The sequence below is a fragment of the Dendrobium catenatum genome, unplaced genomic scaffold (genome assembly GCF_001605985.2).
Source record: "Dendrobium catenatum unplaced genomic scaffold, ASM160598v2 fragScaff_scaffold_156, whole genome shotgun sequence".
In the NCBI taxonomy this organism is placed as follows: Eukaryota; Viridiplantae; Streptophyta; class Magnoliopsida; order Asparagales; family Orchidaceae; genus Dendrobium; species Dendrobium catenatum.
The window spans coordinates 6113910-6138851 of record NW_021318618.1 but is presented as its reverse complement, the minus strand read 5'-3'; the positions used below and the strand labels follow the sequence as shown (position 1 = coordinate 6138851).

The following is a 24942-nucleotide window of genomic DNA, read 5'->3' as shown; positions in this document are numbered from 1 at the left end:
AAAATGCAGAGATGACCAGCACCACAGAGGTGAGCAACCTAACAACGCAAAACTGCACCAAAGGAAGCTAGAGCAAAGCCCTAGCGGAGCATGCGAAACGACAGAGAATTGGGTTAGATGAAATGATTGAACAATGTCTCCGTTTTTTTTTTCCTTTTTTTTTTATTTTTGCGTATGACCGTTAGGTTTTTGTTCCAATCATCAAATTTAAATTAAAAAAAAATTATTTGCTACTATTGAATTAAAATTTAACGTATACATACATGCCTATATAAGCTTCTTGACCAGAAAAAGATGAGTATAATCATCTTGATCTTCCCAGTTCGTAATCCCATCACCTGTTATATGTACATTTATCTCCCATCTTTATGACAGTCAACTCAAAGCACCACATCCTTGATCCATAAAACCAGTCAAAATTTACGGCTATATGATGTAAGCAGTGACATGAAAGGCTACAGATAATTGAAAAGGATGTCTGCAATTAAAAATTCTGAACAGCCTCGCCTCCTTTTTCACAATAATGGACATATTAATCAAGACTTTGGAAGTAGTTAAAAATAATAATCACACTAAAGTTTCATTTGAGATGAATTTTTTAAGAAGCAGCAGCTTTTTAATTAAAATTTTTAATTTTTTTTACTAAAAAATTACTTTAAAAACAGCAAAAAAAAATTGCCCAAACAAAGCCTAAGTTGATAATGCCACCACAATTTTGATTTCTATGTTAAAATTGCAATAGAAGTTCCATATGACTACAAGACAACAAGCAAAAATTTTCATTAGCAAATCGTTTGCCCCTTCACTCAATTAGAAAAGTTGGACTTCAGAACCCACATTTGAATGAAAGTTCATAACTTTCTGATGAATTTTCAGTGTTAGTACAGTCAATGAGATTTCATATTTCTACAAATAAGAACAGAGAACAACACCTGTATCAATGATATATTACTTGTCAACAATATATAAATGCAAAACTTGATATGAAACAGCTTGGTTCAAACAGAATAAATGAAAGGGAAGCTAAAATTAAAGCCTAAAAGTTCATTCATTGAAAAAAAAAGGGGAGCCAGAGAAAATTACAAGAAACAACATGATGCGACCTTGATATACATGTGCATATATACCACAAATTTTATCTAACAGTAGAACATTACTCTCTTCACATTCTCTTTAAGAGCTGGCAATGGCCTAACTGCTAACTCGCCTACTTCACACTTATTCCTGGCTGTGCCACATGACCCATTCTCCTGTGTGTTTGGTTCAACATAGAAACGAGCTCGAAAGGCGGCTAAGTGTGCATAGTATACTGGAGGCACTGATAGATGCATTTGTAATGAGAAACTTTAGCAACAAAGCAAAATTTTTACTCCTACCAAATGCAAATTATCATGAAAAGAACATTCTTGATGGGGAGAAGTTTCAATGTTTAAACTTGGTAAAATCATTATAGTTTGATGGAGATGTCATTTTATGAAAAAGGTAATTAGCTAACAACCCCTATGTTCTTCTAATTTTGGATAATTGACTTCTTGTTCAAACAAGAGATGGGAGGCATCAACTGAATCAAGATGAAGGCATGATTTGGGGCGGCTTTTTTACTGCTTCTTAAAACAGTTTTTAAGCACAAAAGTTAAAATTTTTGTACTCGAAAACTGATTTAAGAAGCAGCAAAAAGTCTTCCCAAATGAAGCCGAAGTTTATAAAATTCATGCATTTGTATATTTTATAGAACCTAATATGATATCTATTATGAGTTCAAGATAAGAGCCTTACCAACTGAGACCGATCGCGTGCACCTCGCATAACTGCAAGTTCAAGTTTGACATGGTTACAAATCATCAAAACCAGATTTGTTTAGTGTTATATGTTTAGTCAGGCTATGTTTGGATGCTGAGAATTTGAGTGGAAGGATATGAAAGAAAAAAGGTTAAAATGTTTCAATCAATGGCTATGGATTCATAATCCAGCCACAAGTCGGTTAAATTTCATTTCATTTCCTTCCAATCCAAACAAAGCCTTCTTGTTCCTGTTAGGACCAAAACATAGTTTTTTTTTTCCCTGTTTACATACGTGTAGCAAAGATTGTTGGTGAGGGACTGCAGCCCATCAGCTGTAAAATTGTTCTCATCCCATAGAACATGGTAGTGAGCAGGTCTGCTGGTTCCCTGTTTCAAAGCAGATCAAATCAAGCTTAAAAATATTGACAATACTTCTCTTTAGTAACCATGGAATAAAGTTGAAAGGAACAAGGGAATTAGGGAAATAATGCTATTTTATTAACTATATAAAGCTAACTAAATGGAAAAACGAGGATAGTTAGATAATCTAGAATATGGCGTGACAAAGAAACCTTAATATCTATGAATTTTAAAAGGACCACTAGTGAAAGAAAAACTAAAAATTACACAATACAAAAAATCTTATTGCACTTTTAAGATTCCTTGAACAAGATAGCTTTTTTATCTTTTTAAAAGTGTAAGGTAAAAAATTTTGTGATGGTATGCAGGGTAGCAGTATACTTTTATTCTGATCACTTAATATAGCCTCATTATAGGCTTCGTTTGGGATGACTTTCTTACTATTTCTTAAAGCAGCTTTCTAGTACAAAAATTAATTTTTTTGTACTAGAAAACTGCTTTAAGAAACAATAAGAAAGCCGTCCCAAACGAACCCTTAGTGGATTCCTTGAACGTGATAGAGTTTTATCTTTTTGAAAGTGTAAGGAAAAAGATTTTGTTATAACATGCAGGGTAACAATATACCTTTATTCTGATCACTTAATATATAGTCCATTTACAAGCCTCAACTAGCATTAAAAGCTAAAATACTTATACTTTCCATACAAGAAAATAAGAGATGCTATGCCCTCCCTGACTTTATGTACTTACTATGGCTCAGATTGAACTTTCATAAAAGCTCACCTGAATACCAGCATGGCTGCATAAGTAGAAATCAAACTCTGTTGGATGGCAAATTGAAGAGTCAACTACTGTGCCTGCATAACAAGATAAAAATTTTCCAAATGAAATTGAATGTGACTTGAACATAGTAAAAAATAAGCCTATCAATAGTATAGTATACCAGGTAAGATGTTTCCATTCTTGTCTGTAGCTGACCGATCTTTGTGGTTGCTGGCAAACAGTCTTGTATGATGCCTTTTTTGGACTACAACAAAAGTGACTGGTGGCTGGTAGTTTGGTTCAAGAGAAGCACAGGCCTATGCAGAAGAAAGTAGGATATTTAGCATTCTCAAAGTTGTTAATTTACTCCATATTACATGTAATTTTATAATTTAGATTGCAAGGAATGTGAAATATATTCATAGGAAGGATAACTAACTTTTCGGATTGCATCCAATTCATAGAGAAGAACTTGGTAAAATTGTCCTTCACTCACGCCATCCCTGGCCAAACAGATCATCACTGTTGGTTATACATCTAAATACTAAAATAAAAGATTTTCATGAAACGTAAAAACATCAGAATTTGACAATCAAGAACCTTATTTCATTGTTATTTTACATATTCCTTTTATTTAAGATCCATTGGGCGCAAAAGTCACCCCCAATTCCTCCCTGGTTCGTTTATCAATAGTTAGAGGTCACGGTCTGTATAATATATATTGCTCCCATAGCCAATCCATAAGATTTTTTTTTTAATTTTAAGATATGATGAAAACTTGCAGTGACAATATGCATTTGTTTCCATGAAACTACAAAAATGCAGGCTTATTTTCAAAAGAAAAAAACAAAAGTCACCACCACTTCAATTCATAAATATTGAATTTTAATTCCACAACAAAAAATCCACTATAAGAAAGGAGTTAGGTCAAGCATTCATGCTTAAATTACTTAAGCATCTGAATGTGTCAAAAATTACTAACCTGTAGAATATGATCCTCAAAGGCTTTTGTCCAGTAGCCTTTCTAAAGGATATTAACAGTTCCCTACAATATATGCAATATAATCAATTGAGGTAGAACAAAAAGGTCTCATTACATGCCAATTGGACAATATGTTATCACAAATGTAACTGCCTAAAGAAAAGCAATATTTTTTTCTTTCTATGCTTCTGTATGCAAGATTCTGAGTATTCTTTCATATATTTGAACATTTCAGCCTCATATTTGGAGAAATTATTATGTGTGGAGGCTAGACCCAGAACGTCATATGAAGACCAACCAGAATGCACCACATCAGTGATACTCAGCAGTGGTACCAAGCGGTACCGAGCAGTACCAAGCCGCGTTATCGAGCATTCTGGTTGATCTCCGACAGCGTTCGGGGTCCGCACAGAATAATTAATCCCATATTTGAAGCGAGGTTTCTTATTATCCAAATTCTCATTGTTGAGGCCAGGAATAAATATTTAAATCTCGATATATTCCAAGGTGATGTAACTTATTATGGTCTATGGAATGCATGGCAATATGTTATAACACTCAAACTCCAGTAAAAGTTACAAGTACCGAATCATCCCCCCACTAACAATGCCTCTGACTGGATCATTCCACGTATTGTACAAGTCTTGTATAAGCTCCTGTCTATGAGCCTGAGCACTAACCAAGCCAGCATACTTCGTAATCTCAGGCCAATCTTGAGAAGCAACTACCTACAACAGTAGAAACTCCTCTTCATTGATATGATCAATATAGTCCAGACTACCTAAACAATATAAAAATGAAATTACAGCTGCAATCGAAGGACTGGAATCCTCTCCATTCTCTGGGTGAGTCACATCAGCTCCAAAGATTATAGTCGGTATATCACTAACTAAAGGTATTCTCCAGCTGATTGCATCCATAAGAACAGTATTTCTCCCTCCCATCTGTAACAGGCAATGCACACATTATAGAATTAAAACAATTTAAAGAAAAAAAAATCTATACAAACTAAAAACAAGATTTTGAAGAATAAATTCATATTGAAGATCAAGTTGTACTCAAGTGGTAAAAAAATACCAAAAAAGAATAAGTCAGGCCAGTAAGAAAATGACTAGATGACACTGTCAACATCTACAACTAATGATGTGATGATCGTCGGAAGAATCAGACCTTCTTGAAAAATTTCTCAATCCAGGTATAAACAGAAAGCTTAAAAGCTTCAAGAAGAGATAATATTCATCAATGTCTCAACTCTTCTTATATCATACTATATATAATAATTAGGTAGAAAACTAGAGAAAACTTCTCAACTCTTCTTATATCATTCTAGATAACATATGTCTAGTAAACGATTTAAACTAAAATGCTCCGTATCAACTAAGTTGTCAGAATAATAAAAATGGTTTAAAACATCAATATTATGCTCCTTTACCTTGACATTAATTTTCAATGCAACATTTGCCAGATACTGCTTGCTTATCTTGAATACATGCTTTGTAAGACAGCATTGTGATATTAATCCCAATTCGGTCTCGCATATCCTCTTGAGATCACCTAGAGTTATATAACATCATTTGAAAAAGATAAAATACAAACAAACTGTAACATGTTAAAATGAATGAGAAACATCTTGTTGCATACCATACAAAGAACCATTATTGTCAGGTAAAATAGCTACAAGTAGCTCTAATTCCTTTCCTTTGGAAGCTGATGCATTACATACATATTTCAATGCTTTCTCAACTTGTTCAGGCCTTGCTGGGTAGACGGGTATTACAGGCTCGGGAATAAATTCCTGCAAAAGGACAGTAACAGTTCGAAAGTTGAGTGTAAGATTACATATAAAACATCTTATCAGTGGATAGAATTTCATATGGCAGTGAGAAGTATTTACCATGCCTGAAACTTGACACATTTTACCAAGCTCATTGCAAAATCCTCGAGCAACGGCCTCTTGAACACTTCGCGAGAAGTTAATACATGCCCATCTACTTACTGTGCTTCCATTTATCATTTTCTTTTATGATCAAATCCCGAAATTCACATTAAATAGCAATCAGAAAATAAATCTTATGATCTTACTTTTATCAATGTAAAAAGCATGAATATTAGGGTTCGTTTGGGACGGCTTTCTTATTGCTGCTTAAAGCGACTTTTTAGTACGAAAATTAATTTTTTTGTATTAGAGAGCTGTTTTAAGAAACAGTAAAAAAGTCGTCCCAAACAAAGCCTTACTGAAGAAAGGTGTGCAATTTGTTAGCAAGCTGTAATACCTTGTTCATCATGTTCCACTGACCAACATGCGGTAGACAGTCTTTCTCCTTGCCAGCCTCGTGATACTTCAGCTATAATCCATTTTGTAAAGAATTGGTGGAGAATATGAAGAATCATATAAATAATAAACATCTATTACACATAAAGTGTAGAAATACAAGTACAAAGAAGTACCCAAGGAGCAGGAAGAATTCGAGCCTCGATAGAAGCAAGCTTTTCGCTGATTTTTAAGCCGAATTCCTTTGCATATGGGTCTTGATTATAGGCATTATGTCGAACTGTCTGCATGTTTGTTGTCAGTTTTCTAATGAAACACTTTAGTTGAATATTAGAGAAACATTTCAGTTATTAAAATGAATTCTGCAATAAGAACCTGCAAGATATCGCTCTCCCGATCCCTTGGTCTTTGGCAAGTAACTTTCAGTAAAGCAGTGATTTGCTTTTCATTTAATCTTTTGGTATAGCGTTGACCACTCAATATCTTGCATGCCTTTAAGGCAAGGTTTAAAAACATTTACACACTGATAAATAAAAGTAAAAAATGTATCTCAGCAAGCCATCTGAATTTGTGCAATACCTCCATGGGCAAATAGTTAACCTTTTTTTGGTTTCCAACTTGAAGACAGGGAAGATGAGTATGTTGTATAGTGAATCCATATACCTCCAGGAAGTACTCCACAACTGATTTCATTGACTGGTCATCAATGGGAAACCTACCAAAGTGAACATAAGGAATTCAATTAAAGCATGACAACATCTTCCACATATCCTTATAGGACAAAGTTCAAGTAGAGATAGATTTGCTCAGTTTTGATCAAATGAATCCTAATTATGGCCAATAACCAGCTATTATAACAACAAAAGTTATCAAAATCAGCCTCATTTTCCAATAATGCACATTAAAAAAGTTTCCTCAAAATATTTAATTGTTTATCTTACATAAGCTCTCGTGTTGGTTGAGTGGTCAATCCAGAAATTCTGTACTTCCGTCGAACATTCCCTCGGTGAGTTACTTCGACCTTCACTCCTCTAAGGGCCTTTTTAATCTGAAATGTTTTTGGTAAAAAATTTTAAGAGAAATTAGCACAAAGACAAGGCAAAAGACCTCTATGCCTTCATCATAATCAAATGGAATCATTTATACTTTGACATGGTCTGCGTCAGTGAGTGGCCTTGACAAGACATCCTTACCAAGAAGTTGAGCAACAAACTCAATCACTGGAAGAGGCTCAATAAAAGCAGCAGAGGACATGTCTAGAAAAATAAGAAAACATTATCTACAAAGTACTAAAAATACTAATTTAATAGCATAAATAGATATAATAGATTCGCCAAAGTCATGTTTAACAAGAGAAGAAATACAATCCCACATACCTATATTAAGGGATAAACCCATTTGTGTAGGTCTTATACTTTGGTAAAATCCGCGCCATGATTCAAGACCATCACCAAGACGCTGTGGGGTCCTAATATCTGGAGAAAAGAAGGATTTCCCAACAGGGAAGTACCTTATAATGAAAATTTAGACAGAAGCTGGTTTAGAAAGTTAAAACTAATCCAACTAGATCAAAGTATAGAAATAAATAATAAAATACTGAAGTATTCTAAGATAAATACCTTTTACTTGAGAGTTCTCTTAAAACAATGTCAAGAACCTGAAAAGCTTCCTGTGGTGCCTCTGCACATTTGCCAACTAGAAATTGTTGCAGATGGTACATACTTGCCCTTGCAACAAATTTAATTTCCACCTTGTATTCTCTCTCCCTTCTGTATTATTAAAAAAATTCAAAAAAAAATCATAAAAGGTGTTGTTTAGTTCTGACATACTAACCAACTTAAGTTAGATTAAGCTTGATTTCTAAGCCAAACAAAGTTTTGGGAATTGTCTTAAGCCTACTTAAGCTTATTGTAACTAAGGCTGCAAGCGAACCAAGCGTTCGATGAGCTACTCGTTGTTCGGTTTGATTAAAGCTCATTTGTGATCGTTTAATTAACTAAATAAACAAACTTGAACAATATTTTAAATACTAGATTCTTAAAAAAACAAACTTGAACACTAATGTGTTCGACTCATTTATATTCGCGAACAACATCATTTGAAGCTCGTGAACAAGCTCGACATTAAGCTCGATTCGTGTTCAATTTTAAACTCGTGAATATGCTCGATGAAAATAATTAATATTTGATTATATAATTAATAAATATAAATAATATAAATATTTTATATTTATTATAATATAATGATATAATTATTGTTAAATAATAAAATTTAAAGTAAATAAATATTATATTATATGTTAATTAAATATTCTTATTAAATCTTAGTAAATGAATCCCAAGGACAAAAAGAGAGGCGGCAAACGCAGGCTACTTAGAATTTTCCTTGGTATTTTACTATTTTCCCTCCTTATGTTCCCGCTTGCCCTAATTTTTCTTCCCAAACTCGCGAACTGGCGAATTTAGAAAGACGGAACCTACTTCGCCGCTCTTTCTCCTCGCAAGGTTTTCTTTCTTCATTCTCCTAGACGCACTGTAGTAACGAATCTTCTCGTTTCTCTGCTCATCCTTCTCCCTGACAAGGCGACAACGTTGAAGCTTGTGTTTGCAAGATTAGCAACGACGATAATTTAAAGCTTCGAATATTACTTCCATTAGTTCTTGTCATTCTTTCTTGCATAGACAATTGCTTTTATTATAAATGTTTTTGTTCATACATATATTCATGAACATGTTTGTTTAATAGTTTAAAAAAATTCGTTAAATATGTTCGCGAACATGCTCGATGTAATCGTTTGTTAGCAAGCTCGATAAAGCTCGTTTGTTAAGTTAATGAACATCTAAAAGTAGAGCTCGTTTATAGCTCGTTCATGCTTGCTTATTTAAAACTCGATAAGCACTAAATGAATTGAACATTAACTGAACATGAACCGAACATGAACAATCATTAATTTAAATGAACCAAACATGAACACAAACAATAAAGCTCGAACAAACATGAACCAAACTTGAACAAGCTGATATTAAATGAACACTCACATACTCGGCTCGGCACGGTTAGTTTGCAACCCTAATTGTGACTCATGTTCACTTAAGGTGACAAGCGAGAAAAATCTAAGCACACATTCAACCCTACTTAATCTTAACCACATTATCGATTTCTCTAGACCCGTATTTTCCCTCCATGCATTCTCTTCACTTCTCTCTTATTCTATGATCTTTGTTTCACCTCTCCTATACTATTTCCTCTTCAAATTTCAATGTTACTTCTTGTCCTTGTCTAGGCTCCCATCCGCTTTTCTTCTCCTTTACAATCTCCAATTCTTCTTCCTCATTCAAGCATAGCTTTGGATGCATTCTTCCTCATCCTACAAGCCATTTCTCATGATGTCCTCCTTATCTTCACCCAGGGTTTGCTATGAGCTTCTCTCTTCTATCAATCTATGTGATTTACCACTAATGGGAAAGTGTTTTGAAATTTCTATCATAACCTATAATAAGTTAATCATATGATATAAGCCCAAATTAGGCCGAAGTTATGAAAAATATAACAAACAGTTCCCCAGCATATATGAGCTCATATTTTTAACCAACCGAAAGGCTAAACTCACCATAAAGCTAAAACTCCAAAAGTTTCCCACTTATCCTTGCTTGTCTTTAAATATCACTATGCAATGCAAACATAATATGAAAATTAAAGCAAAATAGATGATCATTTAACAATAAGCAATACTCAAGGAAATGGAGTAGACTATATATAAAGGTGTTTGTTCGGAGCGACACCTTATGAATGTAACATTGCTTCTGTTCACTTCATCATGTTCATTTCATTAGTTTAAATGCTTTTGATGCAGAGCATTTTAGCTTAAAAGGTTCCTTAAGATATCTTATGTAGTTTGTTACAAATTTGTTTCATGTTTTCTAGAATCATCTAGGTTTATCTAAGTTTCTCTACTTAAGTATTATATATAGTATAATGTAAGGAATGATGAGCATTTATGAATAATATATGAATTGAAGTCTTTGAGCTTGATTTGTTATCATATTCTTGAAAATTCTTCAAGCATTCTCTTCTTCCAACGATCCAACGATTTACTCTCCACATCAATTGGTGTCAGAGCCTAGAGCTTATGAAGAACGATGGACTGTAGAGGGTGGGCTATCGACGACTATCGAAGCCGAAGAAATTGGGTGGTCGACGAAGATTGACACCGAAGGAGATGGGTGGTCGATGACAATCGTCGTCTACAACCCACCTTCTGCAGTCCATCGTTCTTCGCAATTTCCGGGCTCTGATACCAATTGATGTGGGGAGTAAATCGTTGGAAGAAGAGGATTTTGAAGGATTTCCAAAAACAAGATAACAAACCAAGCTCAAAGGCATCAATTCATATAATATTCATCAATGCTCCTCCTTCCTTACATCATACTATATATAATACTTAAGTAGAGAAACCCAGATTAACTTAGAGAAACCTAGAAGATTCCAAAAACATGAAACAAACTTGTAACAAACTATGTAAGATATTCTAAGGAACCTTTTAAGCTAAAATGCTCTACATCAGCTTGTTATCCAAATCATATTGGAAACCTATTTTACACAAAATGAAAATCTTGATTTTGATACAAAGGAAAAAACTTGCCTCGGTCCACTGGTTCCATCATGTTCATCCAGAAGTTTGATGTTGAACTCTTTGTAAGAGAAGGGGAGCTCCCCTGCTGTGTAAAGACTCCTCCTTCCATCATAAGCAGGCAACCTCATTCCTAGCTCAGACTCCCTGTAAAGCTTCACAAGTTCTACAATAACACTTCTGTTGACATTCTTTGATGCTACTTCAGGTGTTATCTTCACCTATAGCAGGGTTTAGAATTAACAATATGTATGGAATGGAAGCAAAGAAAAATGCAGGATACAAAGTAACAGGGCTCTCCATTTTATTCGATGAAAATAACAGACTAAAAACACTCAAGCATTCCGATCAACTAATCTAGAAAAAAAATACCACTTTTCCTTTTATAAATACTTCTTTTGTAAAAGTTCCCAGAGGAAAATAAGACTACTAAATAGCTTGGAAATGAAAAAGATAATCTCAAAATACAAAAGCCAAGCATATAAATTATCAAAGGAAAAATAAAGAAAGATTGTAAATTTCTTACATCATAGTGGAATAAATCATTGTTTGGAAGCTCCGTGAAGAAATGATTAGCCTTGATAATTACTCGAGTTCCTGACTGCCCAAATCCAGGCCTGGTAGGAAATCTCAGAGATTTGCTTGAAGAAGGAACGCCCATCTCGGAATAACATAAAGGACCTTCATTCTCCAGGCACCCGTTATGAATCCGACAACCATTAGTCTTCGGTGGCCTCAAAAAGGAGATCTCATCGCACCGCCCGTTCTTCTTGGCTCCTCTACTTCTTCTCCTGCCTCTGCTCATTGCAGAAGGTGAGTTCATGCTTTGCATTTCTGAAACTTGCCGTTCTTGGGACGGAGGCCCTTTGCCATTATGTTGAGCTTTGGGAGCTTTATGAACTGGATTCACATGACTGTTCACTTGAGATTTTATCACAAGGTGCTGCTCAGAACCTTCCTTCATTTGCCTAATAGGCATGGTTGCAAGTTGCGAAGAACTTCGGAAGAAGTAAACACTATAGTTTTTTCAAGAACGAACTAGTATTTCACTTAACTGCTTCTCTTTCTGCTGGAAAAACAAGAGGAGGCATTAGAGTTGAGAAATATGTGTACGCCATTAATGCATCTTCCAAAGTAAAAGCAGGATAAAAGATCTTTTTAATTGTTTCTTTACAAACAAAGAGAATGTTTTCAGAGGGAAGGGATGAGTAACACTAAAGTTGCTAACTTGCTGTAAAGTTCAAACTCAACAAGAACAAAAGAGGGGAAGGCATACAAATTTGTACATGGAACACAAGTAAACCTTCCAATTTGAATTTTTTTTTTTTCCTTTGCAGCTAAAATACTCCAAGTCTCGAACCAATGAAGAAGAAAATACAGCCTATTCAGAAAGGAGAAAAAAAAAGGGCTTCATTTCCACCAAGAAGAGCATAGCTTACCAGCAAATGAGAAGTACAAACCCATAAAAAAAGTTTCAAATTTGTCAAACACAGAAGAACTTCATGCAAGCGCAATGACAGAAGTTAAGACAGTCTTGTCCATGAACAGGAATTCAAAACCCAGGAAATCAACAAACTTGAACAATTACAACACTCCAAAACAAAACTCGCCATCAATAAAAACAATGGAAGTCGCATTTACTCCAAAGCCAAAGCTTGCAGCAAAAATCCAGCAGCGGAGACGCTAAAACCAGGAAAGAACAAACGCAAGCAACTAAAAAACAGAGCTTTCATGTCTCACCAAAAACAAACAAATGAAAACAAAACAATGGCAAGAAAAAATATAAAGTCGAAGATGGAAAAAAGCAAAGATAACCCAAGTACCAAAAAAATACGATTCACCCAGCCGAAGAGCCCTCCTGATGCACCAAAGGGTGAAATTTATACAGCCTTCAAGCCATCTATATCGACCAGTACAACCATCGGCTTTAATCATAGAAGAAAAGACCCTTCTCACAGGAACTCCTCTCTTTAAAGCTAGCTAGAAAAGATCAAGAGCTTAGAGGTGAAGAACAAGAAAGAGAGAGAGAGAACGAGTGATGAAACCTATACACGCATGCAATGGCTTTTGATGGGCTTTCTTTTATCACGTGGAAAAGGAAAAGCGGGATTGGTTCAAATAAAAGAGTGGCCTTTCTCTTTTATTTAAAATTTTCTTCCTTTTCCTTCTGTTTATTCAAAAGTGGCAACACATACTGAGATATAGGTGCTGGCTGATGGGGCTCTGCATTCTGCCGCTTTGACAGCTGCAGCAGCAACAGCGCATAGGAGAGGGAAGAGGCGCTTTGGAACTTTATAGAGCAACAATATCCCATACTTGATTATAAACTCCAAAATAATAAATCAAGTTTGAACAAAATAGTGTGTGGAGATAGAAAGAGAGGGACAGAGAAAGAAGGAAAAGAAGCCATAAGAAATTAAATACAAAAATCCATAGAAGAAGAATAATTGGAAACTCAGTCCTATAGAGAGGCAGAGATCTCAATGCCTTCTCCCCCATATCTCTTCTCTAAAGAAATGACCTATGAGCGTACCTAAACTGAAGCCATATTGTACTGTCTATGAACTGGGAATATTATTAGTTTTAGGATTATCGCATTGAAGGCTTCTGCAACATAGATATCATGGATGGGTCCTTTATGGTAGGTGAAATTTGTGATCCTGAGGCTTTAATATTTTGGTTTAATTCTGTTCCGTTTAGATTTTTTTTTTTAATTATTAATGTAAAAACATAATTAAAAATCATCATTTTTAAAAATTGTTTTTTTAATCTATAATCATGTAAATTGTCACATTAAATAGCTATATCTTTATATAAAATAAGATATTTTTTTAATAAAATACAGTAAAGCACTCTGTTGAGATGATAGTACTTCATACTTTTTTTATTGCAAATTATGATCGGTTGGCTCCATGTGTACTTCAAGGATGCTTAGGATAAATATTTTTTATTGTAATAATAGAGCATCATGAACTATCATTGCCCCCAAGTGAATATGCAATGGTGATCAGTAATTGAGAGCCTTTGTAGCTAAAAGTTTAAATTTATAAAAATAAAATGCATTCTCTTCTTTTATTTTACGACCCTAACAGAATAAAAATAAAAGAAAAAAAATAGTAAAACATCATTTTAATTATTTTTTAATAAGATTCAAATTATTCAAATCATCTATTGACTAATCATTTTAGATTATTTAGATTTCGTTTGGGACGGCTTTGGTACTGCTTCTTAAACCAACTTTTTAGTACAAAAAATTTAATTTTTTACTCAAAAAATGCTTTAAAAAATAGTAAGAAAACAGCCCCAAACGAAGTCATAATATGCCAAAACACCTAAAATAATCTCATTGCATACTTATAATATATGACAGACATGCAAAGCAAAATATAATAAATTGTATTATATGTGCGCCCTTTTCATAATTTTGCATATATATTATTTTGTTTATCACTAAGAACATACAAATTTTATTTTGAATGATATTTGGTTGAACAAAGCCTCGGGCAATTAGGGTTTACCAAAATGATAGGGAGGACTTACAGTTAAGATTTTGTTTTGGACAATTTTCCTACCTTTTTCTAAAGTAGTTTTATAGTAAAAATATTTCTAGTTTAAAACATTTTTATAATAAAAACATTTTTAGAAAGCATTAAAAAAGCGGTCTCAACTAAAGCCTAAGTTGAAATTTTCAAAAAATTATAAAAAATATTTAAAATTTTTAACTAATTAAAAAACTAACCTTTGTATTGATCTTAAATAATATATCGACGGAAGTATCGACTTCCCGGCGAAAATTTACAGTGCGGTATTTCCGACAGATAATCCGCCGGACTCTTCCGCCTACATGTATCCAACGTATTATTCCGGCAAATAATCCACTAGAAATACTGGTGGTACATTTCCACCAAAAATTCTAACGGATAATCCGCTAGAACTAATGACTAAAAAATGATGCAACATGCTTCTATTTTCCATTGGCATCCCGCTAGTAAGCCTGCCGGAAAAATGTTTCCAACACGCATTTTACTGTCAAATGAGTTTCCACCGGAAACTTATATTTTCCGGCGGAGTTTTGTGGTTATCGGTGGATTTTGGCCGCTGGTAACACACGATTTTTTTGTAGTGCCTAATTAATGCATCAATCAAATTTCCAATCAAATCAAATTAATTTAAAAAAATAATATATTCCCTAATCATTTACAATAATGAGCCATTACAAGCATTCCAAATAAAAACTTATTTCAATTTGAAAATAATTTAAAATCAACACTCATACCTCTCCCTGCCACTCTCAAGTCCAACAATTAGTCTCTAATTTTCTATCTAAAAGCTCATCTTCTGTCAATAGATGAGTGGTTATCTCTCAATTTGAAACATGTCCTATGATCTCTAACACACCTATTCTTGAGATGCTAATCATTAAATGCACCCCTCATTCTAAGGAGTTTTCATTTTGTACGGAGATCGGACGAGAGAACCGTTCGGTTAAGCACTGGGTACCCAGCGGTACCGAGTGCTGGTACCGAGCTGGGTACCCACCAATAAAATGACGTGGTGCATTTTATTGATCTTCGGATGCCCTCCGCACAGAATAATTCTTCCATTCTAAGACAAGAAAATCTAATATCGACATGCCAGCACAATATCCCAAGTCAACGCCACCTCTACTCAATTGCTTATAAGCATCCCATTTCCTCTTTTAGGAGTGAACTTTTGAACCTTTTGACTTATTGAGAGTTACACTCTTTTATAAGCAGTAGAGACTAACCAAGTAAGGTGGAACCAGGAAGCGCTTAGAATGGGCAATTGTCCATCCCAAAATTTTTTTTTCTTAATTAGAAGTATAAATATTTTAACTATTTAGCTCATATTCAATAAATACATTTGTCCAAATTCTAAAAAAAAATTATTTCATACATAAAATTTTACATTTCACAATTCTATTTTGTCCACTCTCAAAGGTCAAAAGAGAGGCTGATTCGGCTCCAAAACACAGAATTTATTCCTTTTTTCATCTTCTTCCTCTTGAAATATAACATAACTCTTCTCGTCTCCTTATGCCGGACATAAACATATTTTTTCTTCTTTTTTAACATCATCTCTTTGCATTCTGAACTGTATCATCCAGCAACAAAGTAGTTTGATTTGGATGTCAACCCACCATCTTTTCTTCTCTTTTTTTATGAACCAAAGGAACTCTTATTCAATCACCAACATTCACAAGACAACTTTCTCTCATTCATAGATTTTTATTTCTTTTTTTTTTCTCTCTCTCTCTTTTAAAGCCCAATCTAACCTTAAGTTTACTCTAAATTAAGCACTTATCATTGCAGCTAAAAAAAGAAAAAGAAAGGTTTGAAAAAAATCATAAAACATCATACAACCTTTATGAAAAGCCATAAAACATCAAAATTCTAAAGTTAAACATACAGTGACAGTTCAGTACAACAAACTAAGCAGCTCAAGATTGATATCATAATATAAAAGCTATTTACATTATTGAAAAGCTCAACATTTGCATTATCAGCCCATACAACTTAAATAATTTCACTACAACCCTAAATAATATATCATTGTTTGCATGATAAAGCTAATAATGACCAATCTGCAAATTGTTCTTTAATATCTTAATACTCGATCTCTAGCAATTAATTTGAATGACTCAAAACAGGTGAAATAAGAAATGATTGCCTTCCATGTTGTTTCAATAATGCTGGCTCAGATTCATACAGTAAGATTCAGAAATCTATGAATCAATGAAACTTTTGACCCTTTACAAGCTCATGATTGCAAGGAAATAGTAATATCTTATGGATTATAAGTACTATGATCTTTGCAGCTTTAGAACTTTATTTGTTTTTGTGGGGTTTGATGAGCCCAAAGGTTCATTATTCTTCCTAAGAACTTTTGGTTCTAAATTTTAATTAAATCTTAGTCTTCATGTTGATTTTCTTCACATCTGTCCTCTGTCAATCGATTAGTTCGCAAAACAAGGATTATAACAAAAAGATTAATTGCTTTATTTACATGAAGAAGATTTGCAAGAGTACAGAGCTGCTTTGGAGCTTCTTAACCTTTGCAAAAAAGATTAAATTATTAAATTATTACATTGATACATTTATTTAATTATCTATTATTTTTTAATATTAATCTTTCTTATAATTTCTTGTGATATATGAAAAATATTTTCAATAGTAAATAGTAATTCATATAAAAATAAACAATTTAAAAATCAGCTGCATGTAAGTAGATATAAAATAATTCTTAAAGAATGAATAATGATATTAATTATCATTATTTGAATAAATTAAAAATTTATTTCAGCTGCAAAATGTTTTATGTTTTGATAGAAAAATTGGCAAAAAATATAAATTATAAACTCATTTGCAAATTAGTAATTTTTTAATAAATTAGAGTAAATACAAATAAAATAGAAAAAATATCTAATGTTAAAATAAAAATCAGTTGAAAGTTAGAAAAATGAGGTTTTTTTTTTTAATATTATTAAAATTAATGTTTTTATTAAAATCTAAGTATAATTAATCAATATTATGTTTTATTCATCTATTTGTATCTCTAACATTTATATGGAAATAAATTGTATTAGGATATATTATAATCAAAATTTTATCATGATCAATTAAAATTGTTATCATCTTGATACATCATAAAAAAATTATCTTGATCGGGCACGAATTTCGAGGCAAAATCAAGCCGAAAATTTCAAAAATTAAATTCGGGATCATCTGAACTCCGATTTCAGCAAACTTATAGTCGAATTGAGCATATCAAAAAATACGAACCCTACAACACAAAATTGGACTCAATCTGATTCCAAATGAGTCCAAATCGATGACCCAAAGCGATGTTGGAAGGTTCGAACCACAATTTGGGTTACCAAACGGTTTCCAAACATAACGTGCTTAAACAGTCGAATCGAGCGGCTCGACGAAAAGAATCCAACGAGCCCAAGATCGCCAAATTCTGACATCCTTAAGACTTTCAAATGTCTGATAAACGGTCCACGATCAAAGGATTCAATATCAGTTGTCCATCTGAACCACTCCACCTTTACCCTTGATCCTCCTTCTATTTAATTTACGGGTCATGCCATCCTAAAAAAACTATAAATAGCCCCTCATTTCTTTGAGAGGGGACCGAAGCAAGAAGAAGAGAAGAGAAGAATAAGAGAAGAAGAAGAAAAGGATATGAGGGAAGAAACTCCTCTTCGACCACCGCCGGAATTCTGTCCGACTCCCAAGTGACATCGGAGTTCTTCATGATGCCTCGGAATTCTACCCTACGTAGGAATTCTGCCGAAACGACACCAGAATTCTGCCCAAGCGTCGCCGGAATTTTGCCTGATGTTCAAGTGACGCCGAAACTCTGCCCGATTTCCAAGTGACACTGAAATTCTAAGTGACTCTGAATTCAACTCGAATACAACAACTTGTGTGTAACTAGACTTCAATCCGGAAGTAAATCATTGTAATATGATCGTCCTAAATTTTAAGGACGAGTCAGCCTCTTGTATCTCAAGCAAATACTAGTGAAACTTTTTCAACTTGGCGTGGCCCCGTGGTTTTTTCCCTTTCCAAGTGTTTTCCAAGTAAAAATCCAAGTGTCTTTATTTCTCTCATGTTTGTGTGCTAGATATCCGTACAACGCTAAGAAGAAAATTTTCTAACTCTATCGTCGCGTATATTCTAGTCCACAACAAATCAATTTTAAGATAAATAAATATATGAAGAAGGAGCTTTTCCTGCTATTATTAATAAAAAAAAATTGACTATGAAACATAATTGAAGATTAGTGGATAAGTGATACTTTAGCCACCTATATTAAGAAAGAAATATTAGATTTTAACAATAATGAATTAATCATTCAACTCTTTTAGAATATGAAAAATTTGTGTTATAAATTATAATTTTTTATCATCTTATATTTTATTTTTTATATAACAAATTCAAACAAACTTTTTAAAAAAGCTTTCAATGTCAGTCTCAAACTCAAATAAAAAAAGTTGAGAGAATATTTAAAAAAAAAAACTAATTAGTACACCCACTAAAAAAGTTATTCGCTTGGATAGAAATTGAAGTATTATAGGTCAACTATTAATTTCTCAAATTTCTTTAATATTAACATAAGTTGTAACATATTAACATAATTGCAATAATTATATACAAATAACTTCATTAAATACAAATGCATATTTTTAAAAGATCAAGAAAAATAATTTATAAAAAACTAATTTTCTCCCTATTTTTCTTCTACATTTAAGAATTCATTTGAAACAGCTTTCTTATTACTTCCTAAACAATCTTAAGCCTAAGATTTAAAAGCATTAATGTCATCAACATAAGATATTGATTATCTTTGCAGTACACTAACCATAATAATGAAATAATGTAATTATCATTTTGATATTAGCAGCATTGGATACTTCTAATTCAAATAGAGACCATGCAGGCAAAGGCTTTCCCATCTCTTAAACCAAAGAAAAGTTATTTTGCCCATACAGATCACTTTCCCTCTCTGATCAGATGACAACTTTTTATTATGTATTTTTAGTTATTAATGCCCATATTGGAGTTCTTTGATTTATTCTATATTTTTTTCTCTTTCTCACTATAATATTAATATTTACATGAAACTTTTTCATATTTATAAAGGGGATTTTTTCATATTTCTGAGGGTTAAGACATTTATAATCTATGCTTAAGGATATAATAATTTGTTTTATTATTAATGTTCTAAAGTTTATAGAGATGAATATATCCAAACCACATTTTATTTTAAGAAGTACAAAGAAATAAGTACTTTTAATTATAGAAAAGGAGGGCATGGAGGCAAATGATGGGTAAGAGAAAGATAATAGTAAAAGAATAAGATTCCTTCAAGCATGGTCTTATGATGGAGAAACAAATTGCAAGTTTTAGTAGACCCATATGATGGAAATCATAAAAATGAGTATAAAAATTAAGTAATAATGATTAGTATAAGTTGAACAAGAGAAGTTTTGTGAAAGATAAGGAACTAAATTGAAGTTCATATTAAGTTGTGTTGGATGGAAAGATGAATTAGGGTTAATTAAGCTAATTTCATTAATTAGAAATAGTTTATGATTACTATTATTTTTATTAATAATTTTGAGAAGTCAAAAGTTAATTACAAATTTTGAGGAATAACTAATGAGAATTAAGGATCTATTTGGGATAGCTTTTTTGTTGTTTTTCTTTTCATACAACAACCACGATTTCATTTGGTTGCTGCTTTCTTATTATTTTTCAAAAAAAATTATTAATAAAAACTTGTTTTTTTAAACTAAAGTGACTAAGTTATTTTTCTCATTGTAATTTCACAGCCAACTTTATAAACATTGTAATCATATCAAACAGATCATAAATAAATATCCATTCCTAAAGTATAACATAACTGTGAGTTAGCATTCCTTTTATTTTATTTTATTTATATTTTACATAAAATAAAAAATATATCAAATATCTTATTGTTTGAAAGCAAATAACTAAAATTTATTTTAAATATTGAAAAATAATTTAATTTAACTTCAAAATAAAAATGCTTATAAAATACTGATAATACATTAAAAAAAAACAATATATAAATATAATTTGCTCTAACAGTACATTATTAATTAGCAAGTTGACATGCACGTACCTCCTTTCTACAGCTTGTTCTCCATTTTGATCAAGGAAAAACATATTCCCTTTTTGGAGAATCCTTATGCGATTCTTCTTCAGAGGGCTTTTCTTATTGAATCGCAGAGCTCTCTTTCTCCTTTGGCTTTTCCACCATGCTCATGTGGTCCCTCAACTGATCGGAGTGCCTTCTCAAAGCAGAGGTGGAGCCAGCGAAGAGTTTCTTTCAGAGAGTTAAGATTCTTTCCTCATAGGAGGGGAATATATTATTTATCAATATGATATATATATTTTTTGTTCTTCTGAAAGAATAATCGTCGTTCCTCTACGAATACTTCACCACCCTATTATGACCTCTACACAGTATTATTATGATTTTTTTTATAATCATAATTATATTAAAATTGTATTAATGTAAAATATGTTGTATTAATTATCATCACTTGTATTAATTAAGTGTCTATCCTGTGAAGATGAATTAATTAAGTGCTACTTATTCAATTATGGACACCCAAGCTAGGTTTACCATAAGCAGAATTAAGTGTATGCCACTCTTACAAATTTTTAATATGTATTAATAAAATAAATTCTATGAGAAAGGAATCTTAGCTTTACCTCTAATAATCCTGTTTCGCTTAGGGCTACACGAACGAATTCCTCGATCTTAGGGATGTAAATCCACTGAGTTGGCTTGAGTTTGACTCGCTAACGAGCTCGTGAGTAGTCAAGTTTATCGAGCTTGAGCAGAATTTTAATCTTGTTGGATTATCAAGCTCCAGTTCGATCAAGGTGACGCTTGGCTTCATTACTCGTCGAGTGGCTCTTGAGTGTGGAAGCGGAATCGTGAAAGTTGAAGGAGGAAGGCAGAATGTCGAACCGTGGGGGTTGGCTCGGACAAGCTAAGACGTGGAACCGGTGGGGGCAACTACAAACACGAAAGGTTGAATGACTGAATCATGGAAGGCTGAAGCGAAAGCGGACCGCTGACACTATATTGCTACTCCTCATGAGCAGTTTGAGCTCGACTCGAGTTCAAGCTTAGGAATTGGCTCACGAGTTGAGCTCGAGTTAGGCATGACCCGAGCTCGACTTGACTCATTTGCACCCTTAAATCACACTACTGTTCACGCGACTGTTAACATACTAGACGATTCAAGCAACATTTAAAATTTTAGATTAAGTGCATCAATTAGTTTTAATTAATTAATTTTGATTATTATCATCTACGATTGTTCATGCGACTCATTGTATTCTCCGTATTCTCACCATTGTGCTTCTCCTCTGACTCGGATCTTCGCCTCTTCATATCTACTGCAGCTATATTTTTTTCTTTTACTCTCCAGCAACTTCAGCTGTTATTTGCCTATTTAGGTTTTATTTGGGACATCTATCTTACTGATTCTTAAAGCACCTTTCTAGTTTTAAAATTAAATTTTAATGCTATAAAACTAATTTAAAAAATAACAAGAAAAATTTTCTACTTTACCGTCGCTAATATTCTAGCCAGCAACAATCTTTAAAAAAATGTTTGGATTCAAATCCCTTTCGATTGCATCATCATTAAATAAATTATGCCCACACGCTTGCAATATATATATTCAGAAGCTGGATGAGAGATTCTTTTACGGAAAGAAATTGGATTATATTATAATAAAAATTTTATAATATTTTTTTTTATTATTTTTGAAAAACTGAGATAAATGTACTATAAAATAACTAATTAATATTTAAACAATACTTATCTTAAAATAAATTCAAAAAATTTTAAATTCATTTTAATCAAATTTTAATAAGGATATGATTACTATTTTTTTCTATATGACGAAAGGGAAATTGGAATAGTATATTCAAATCAAATTTTGATTATATATCATTTTAATTTAATTCAATTGAATTACGGCAAATTTCAAGCGAAGTTTTAAATTTCATATATTTTTTTAAGTAAAAGATAGTTAAAACATATGAGCGGTTTTTAAAGTTTTATTATATCATTCTAACATAAATTTATTTTTAAAATTTCATGTCAGTTTTTATTTGAATTTCAATCAAATAATTCTATTTATTTTTATTTTCCAGCATAAATATAGCTTTATTTGGCAAAACAAAATTATTTTATTGTTTTAACATATTTGTGCCTTTTTCGCTTATGTCAATTGGTGTTTATGCCAAGCCTTGCGCAATAATGTGGCTCCTATTGCAGGCTCTCCTTGGACGGTCATAAGGCAACTAGGGGTTTGAGTTTTTCTCTGATTCGTTGGTATTATCTCCTGAGTCCAGGCATTTATTGGATTTGGGAGCTCTATTTTTTGTGCTTTTAGCCTCTTAATTTTGTGTCACTTTTGATTTTTGCTGCTTGTTTGTTTTATGAGCAGGTTTTTGAGCTCTGTTGAGCTAGCATTCCATATACCATGTGTCAAAATTAACATTATGAGATCATAATGCCTTTTAGATCATTCATAACCGAACGGTAATCAAGTGTATGCTGTCCGCCAAACGTTCCAATCGAATGTGAAATTGTCCGCTAATCTCCGGAAGTGAACAATGCGATAAGCAAAAAAATTGGTTTACGAGATTTGCAGAAGAAGCACGCGAAAGAAGAGAAAGACGGTTCCTTTGCAGTGTGATGAAGAAGCACGCGAAAGAGGAGAAGAAATAGAGTTCAGTTGTAGATGAATTACTACATTTTGGAGTTTCATTACATTTTGATGTGGAAAATAAAATTTTTCGGTTGAAGATGTCCTTAGATGTGACTTTGTAGAGGAATTTACTTCTTGATTATTTGATTTGCTTTCTTAAAATGGAATAATACATCAAACTTACTATGGAGATGCTCCAATAAAATGATATTCCTTAATTACATAAACATACTCTTAAAATTGTTATTAGTTCTTTCTAATTGCATTCTTAAATCTCAGGAAATTTTTTTGGAGAAGCGTTTCAGATCATTTTAGTTTCATTAATAAGATTCCATCATCCTATATCTTCGGTCTATCACCCGGCCTTCAATAAATTATATGATTATATTTCTAATTACTCTCCCATATATCTTAGCTCTATAACATTTTAACAAATTATGTGATTATATTTTTAATTACTCTCCCATATGAGTCTTTAGTTGCACGTTGTCCTTCCTTATATAAAATACCCCAAATTAACTTCTCGTTTTACTATTTAACATGACATTTAACCTAAATACGACCGGTTTAACGCATTTAATCTAAGCCGGACTCATATAAGTACCTGAATCCGAATGAAAATCGGGTTAATTTTGAGTTAGCTTCAAAATTTATGTAGCTTTGGTTAAAGTAATGTTAGTCGCCTTCTATCACCCAACTACCAGTGCTGCAAGTTGTCATTGTTGGAAGATATCGAAGTAGGATGCCATCGTCTGCCACTTCCCGCAGTCGATCACCAACCTTTCTCAAAAAAGTATCTTAATCGGGCACTAATCTCAAGGCAAGATCAAGTTGAAAACTTTTGAAATTAAATCTAAGACCATCAAAACTCCAATCTCAACAAATTTATAGTCGAACTGAATGTCTCGAAAATACAATCCCTAACGAAACCAAATTCGACTCAATTTGAGCCCAAATGGGTCCAAATCGAAGCCTCAAAGAGCGTTTGAAAGGTTCAAACCATAATTTGGATTACCAAACGAATTCCAAAAATGAAATGCTTATAGTCGAATTGAGCGGCTCGACGAGATGAATCCAATGATCCCAAGATAATCGAATTCTGACATTATTAAGACATTCAAATGCCCAGTAAACAGTCTAAGATCAAGGGATCAATATCGGTCATCCATTCAAACACTCCCAACATATCCTTGATCTCCCTTCAATTATTGGCCATGTCTCTCACAAAAAATATAAATAGCTCACTCATTCTTCATGGAGGGAACCTCTAAGCAAAAAGAGAAGGGAGAGAAGGAAGAAGAGGAAATCATAGTTCTCTTTCAACATGACAGTTGACTGTTATAATCTGATCGTCCTCAATTTTTAGGATAAAGTGATAAACTAGTCATTTGTAATCTATTTAAACACTAGTTGAATCATTTCAATTGGATGTGACCTTGTGATTTTTCGTTTCAGGGTTTTCCACGTAAAAAGTTGTGGTGTTTTTTTTTTTTTTTGTTCTCTGTTTGTGTACTGGATACTCGTACAATGCTAAGACATAAAATTTTTGGCACTGGTACCATCCCGAATACTCTAACCCGCAACATATTTGTATGTAAATCCCCTTTTTTTTTCTCATGCACCTAACGCAAATAGATGTCCAGATTCTTACAGCAAATTTATCTCCAATTGAAACCTTTCGGCCCGGCCATCACTACCAGAATATGGCCCAGATTCTCTGATTATTAGATAAATCAGCATCACATCTTTATCGTTAGTTAATTCTTAACTACTAAAGATTGAGTGCACGAATTTTTTTTTTTTTCAATATTTAAATAACGAACAAAATTATTAAGTTTGCTTTCTTCAAAATTTTGCTCA

At 32.9% G+C, this 24942-nt stretch overlaps 1 protein-coding gene across 5 annotated transcripts; it reads right to left on the bottom strand.

Annotated features, from left to right (window-relative positions):
• Positions 1 to 948: 948 nt before the first annotated feature.
• Positions 949 to 13404, bottom strand: LOC110096476 (protein argonaute 10). Of its 5 annotated transcripts, none has more exons than XM_028692265.1 (23): positions 13321 to 13404; positions 11314 to 11853; positions 10800 to 11008; positions 7777 to 7926; positions 7534 to 7667; positions 7304 to 7413; positions 7099 to 7205; positions 6737 to 6872; positions 6533 to 6649; positions 6334 to 6441; positions 6159 to 6230; positions 5780 to 5902; positions 5527 to 5680; positions 5318 to 5439; positions 4692 to 4829; positions 4471 to 4613; positions 3886 to 3948; positions 3343 to 3406; positions 3085 to 3220; positions 2925 to 2998; positions 2074 to 2168; positions 1777 to 1808; positions 949 to 1318 (listed from the first exon to the last, which is right to left on the bottom strand). In XM_028692265.1, exons 2-23 carry the CDS (start codon positions 11764 to 11766, stop codon positions 1140 to 1142), a joined length of 2919 nt encoding a protein of 972 aa, XP_028548098.1. In that variant the 5' UTR covers positions 11767 to 11853; positions 13321 to 13404; the 3' UTR covers positions 949 to 1139. The 5 variants fall into 5 exon arrangements, with proteins under 5 accessions (XP_028548098.1, XP_028548093.1, XP_020678111.1 ...); XM_028692260.1 differs by having other exon boundaries at positions 11314 to 11856; positions 13321 to 13364; XM_020822452.2 differs by lacking the exon at positions 13321 to 13404 and adding an exon at positions 12611 to 13311 and having other exon boundaries at positions 11314 to 11856.
• Between the last annotated feature and the right edge of the window lie 11538 nt (positions 13405 to 24942).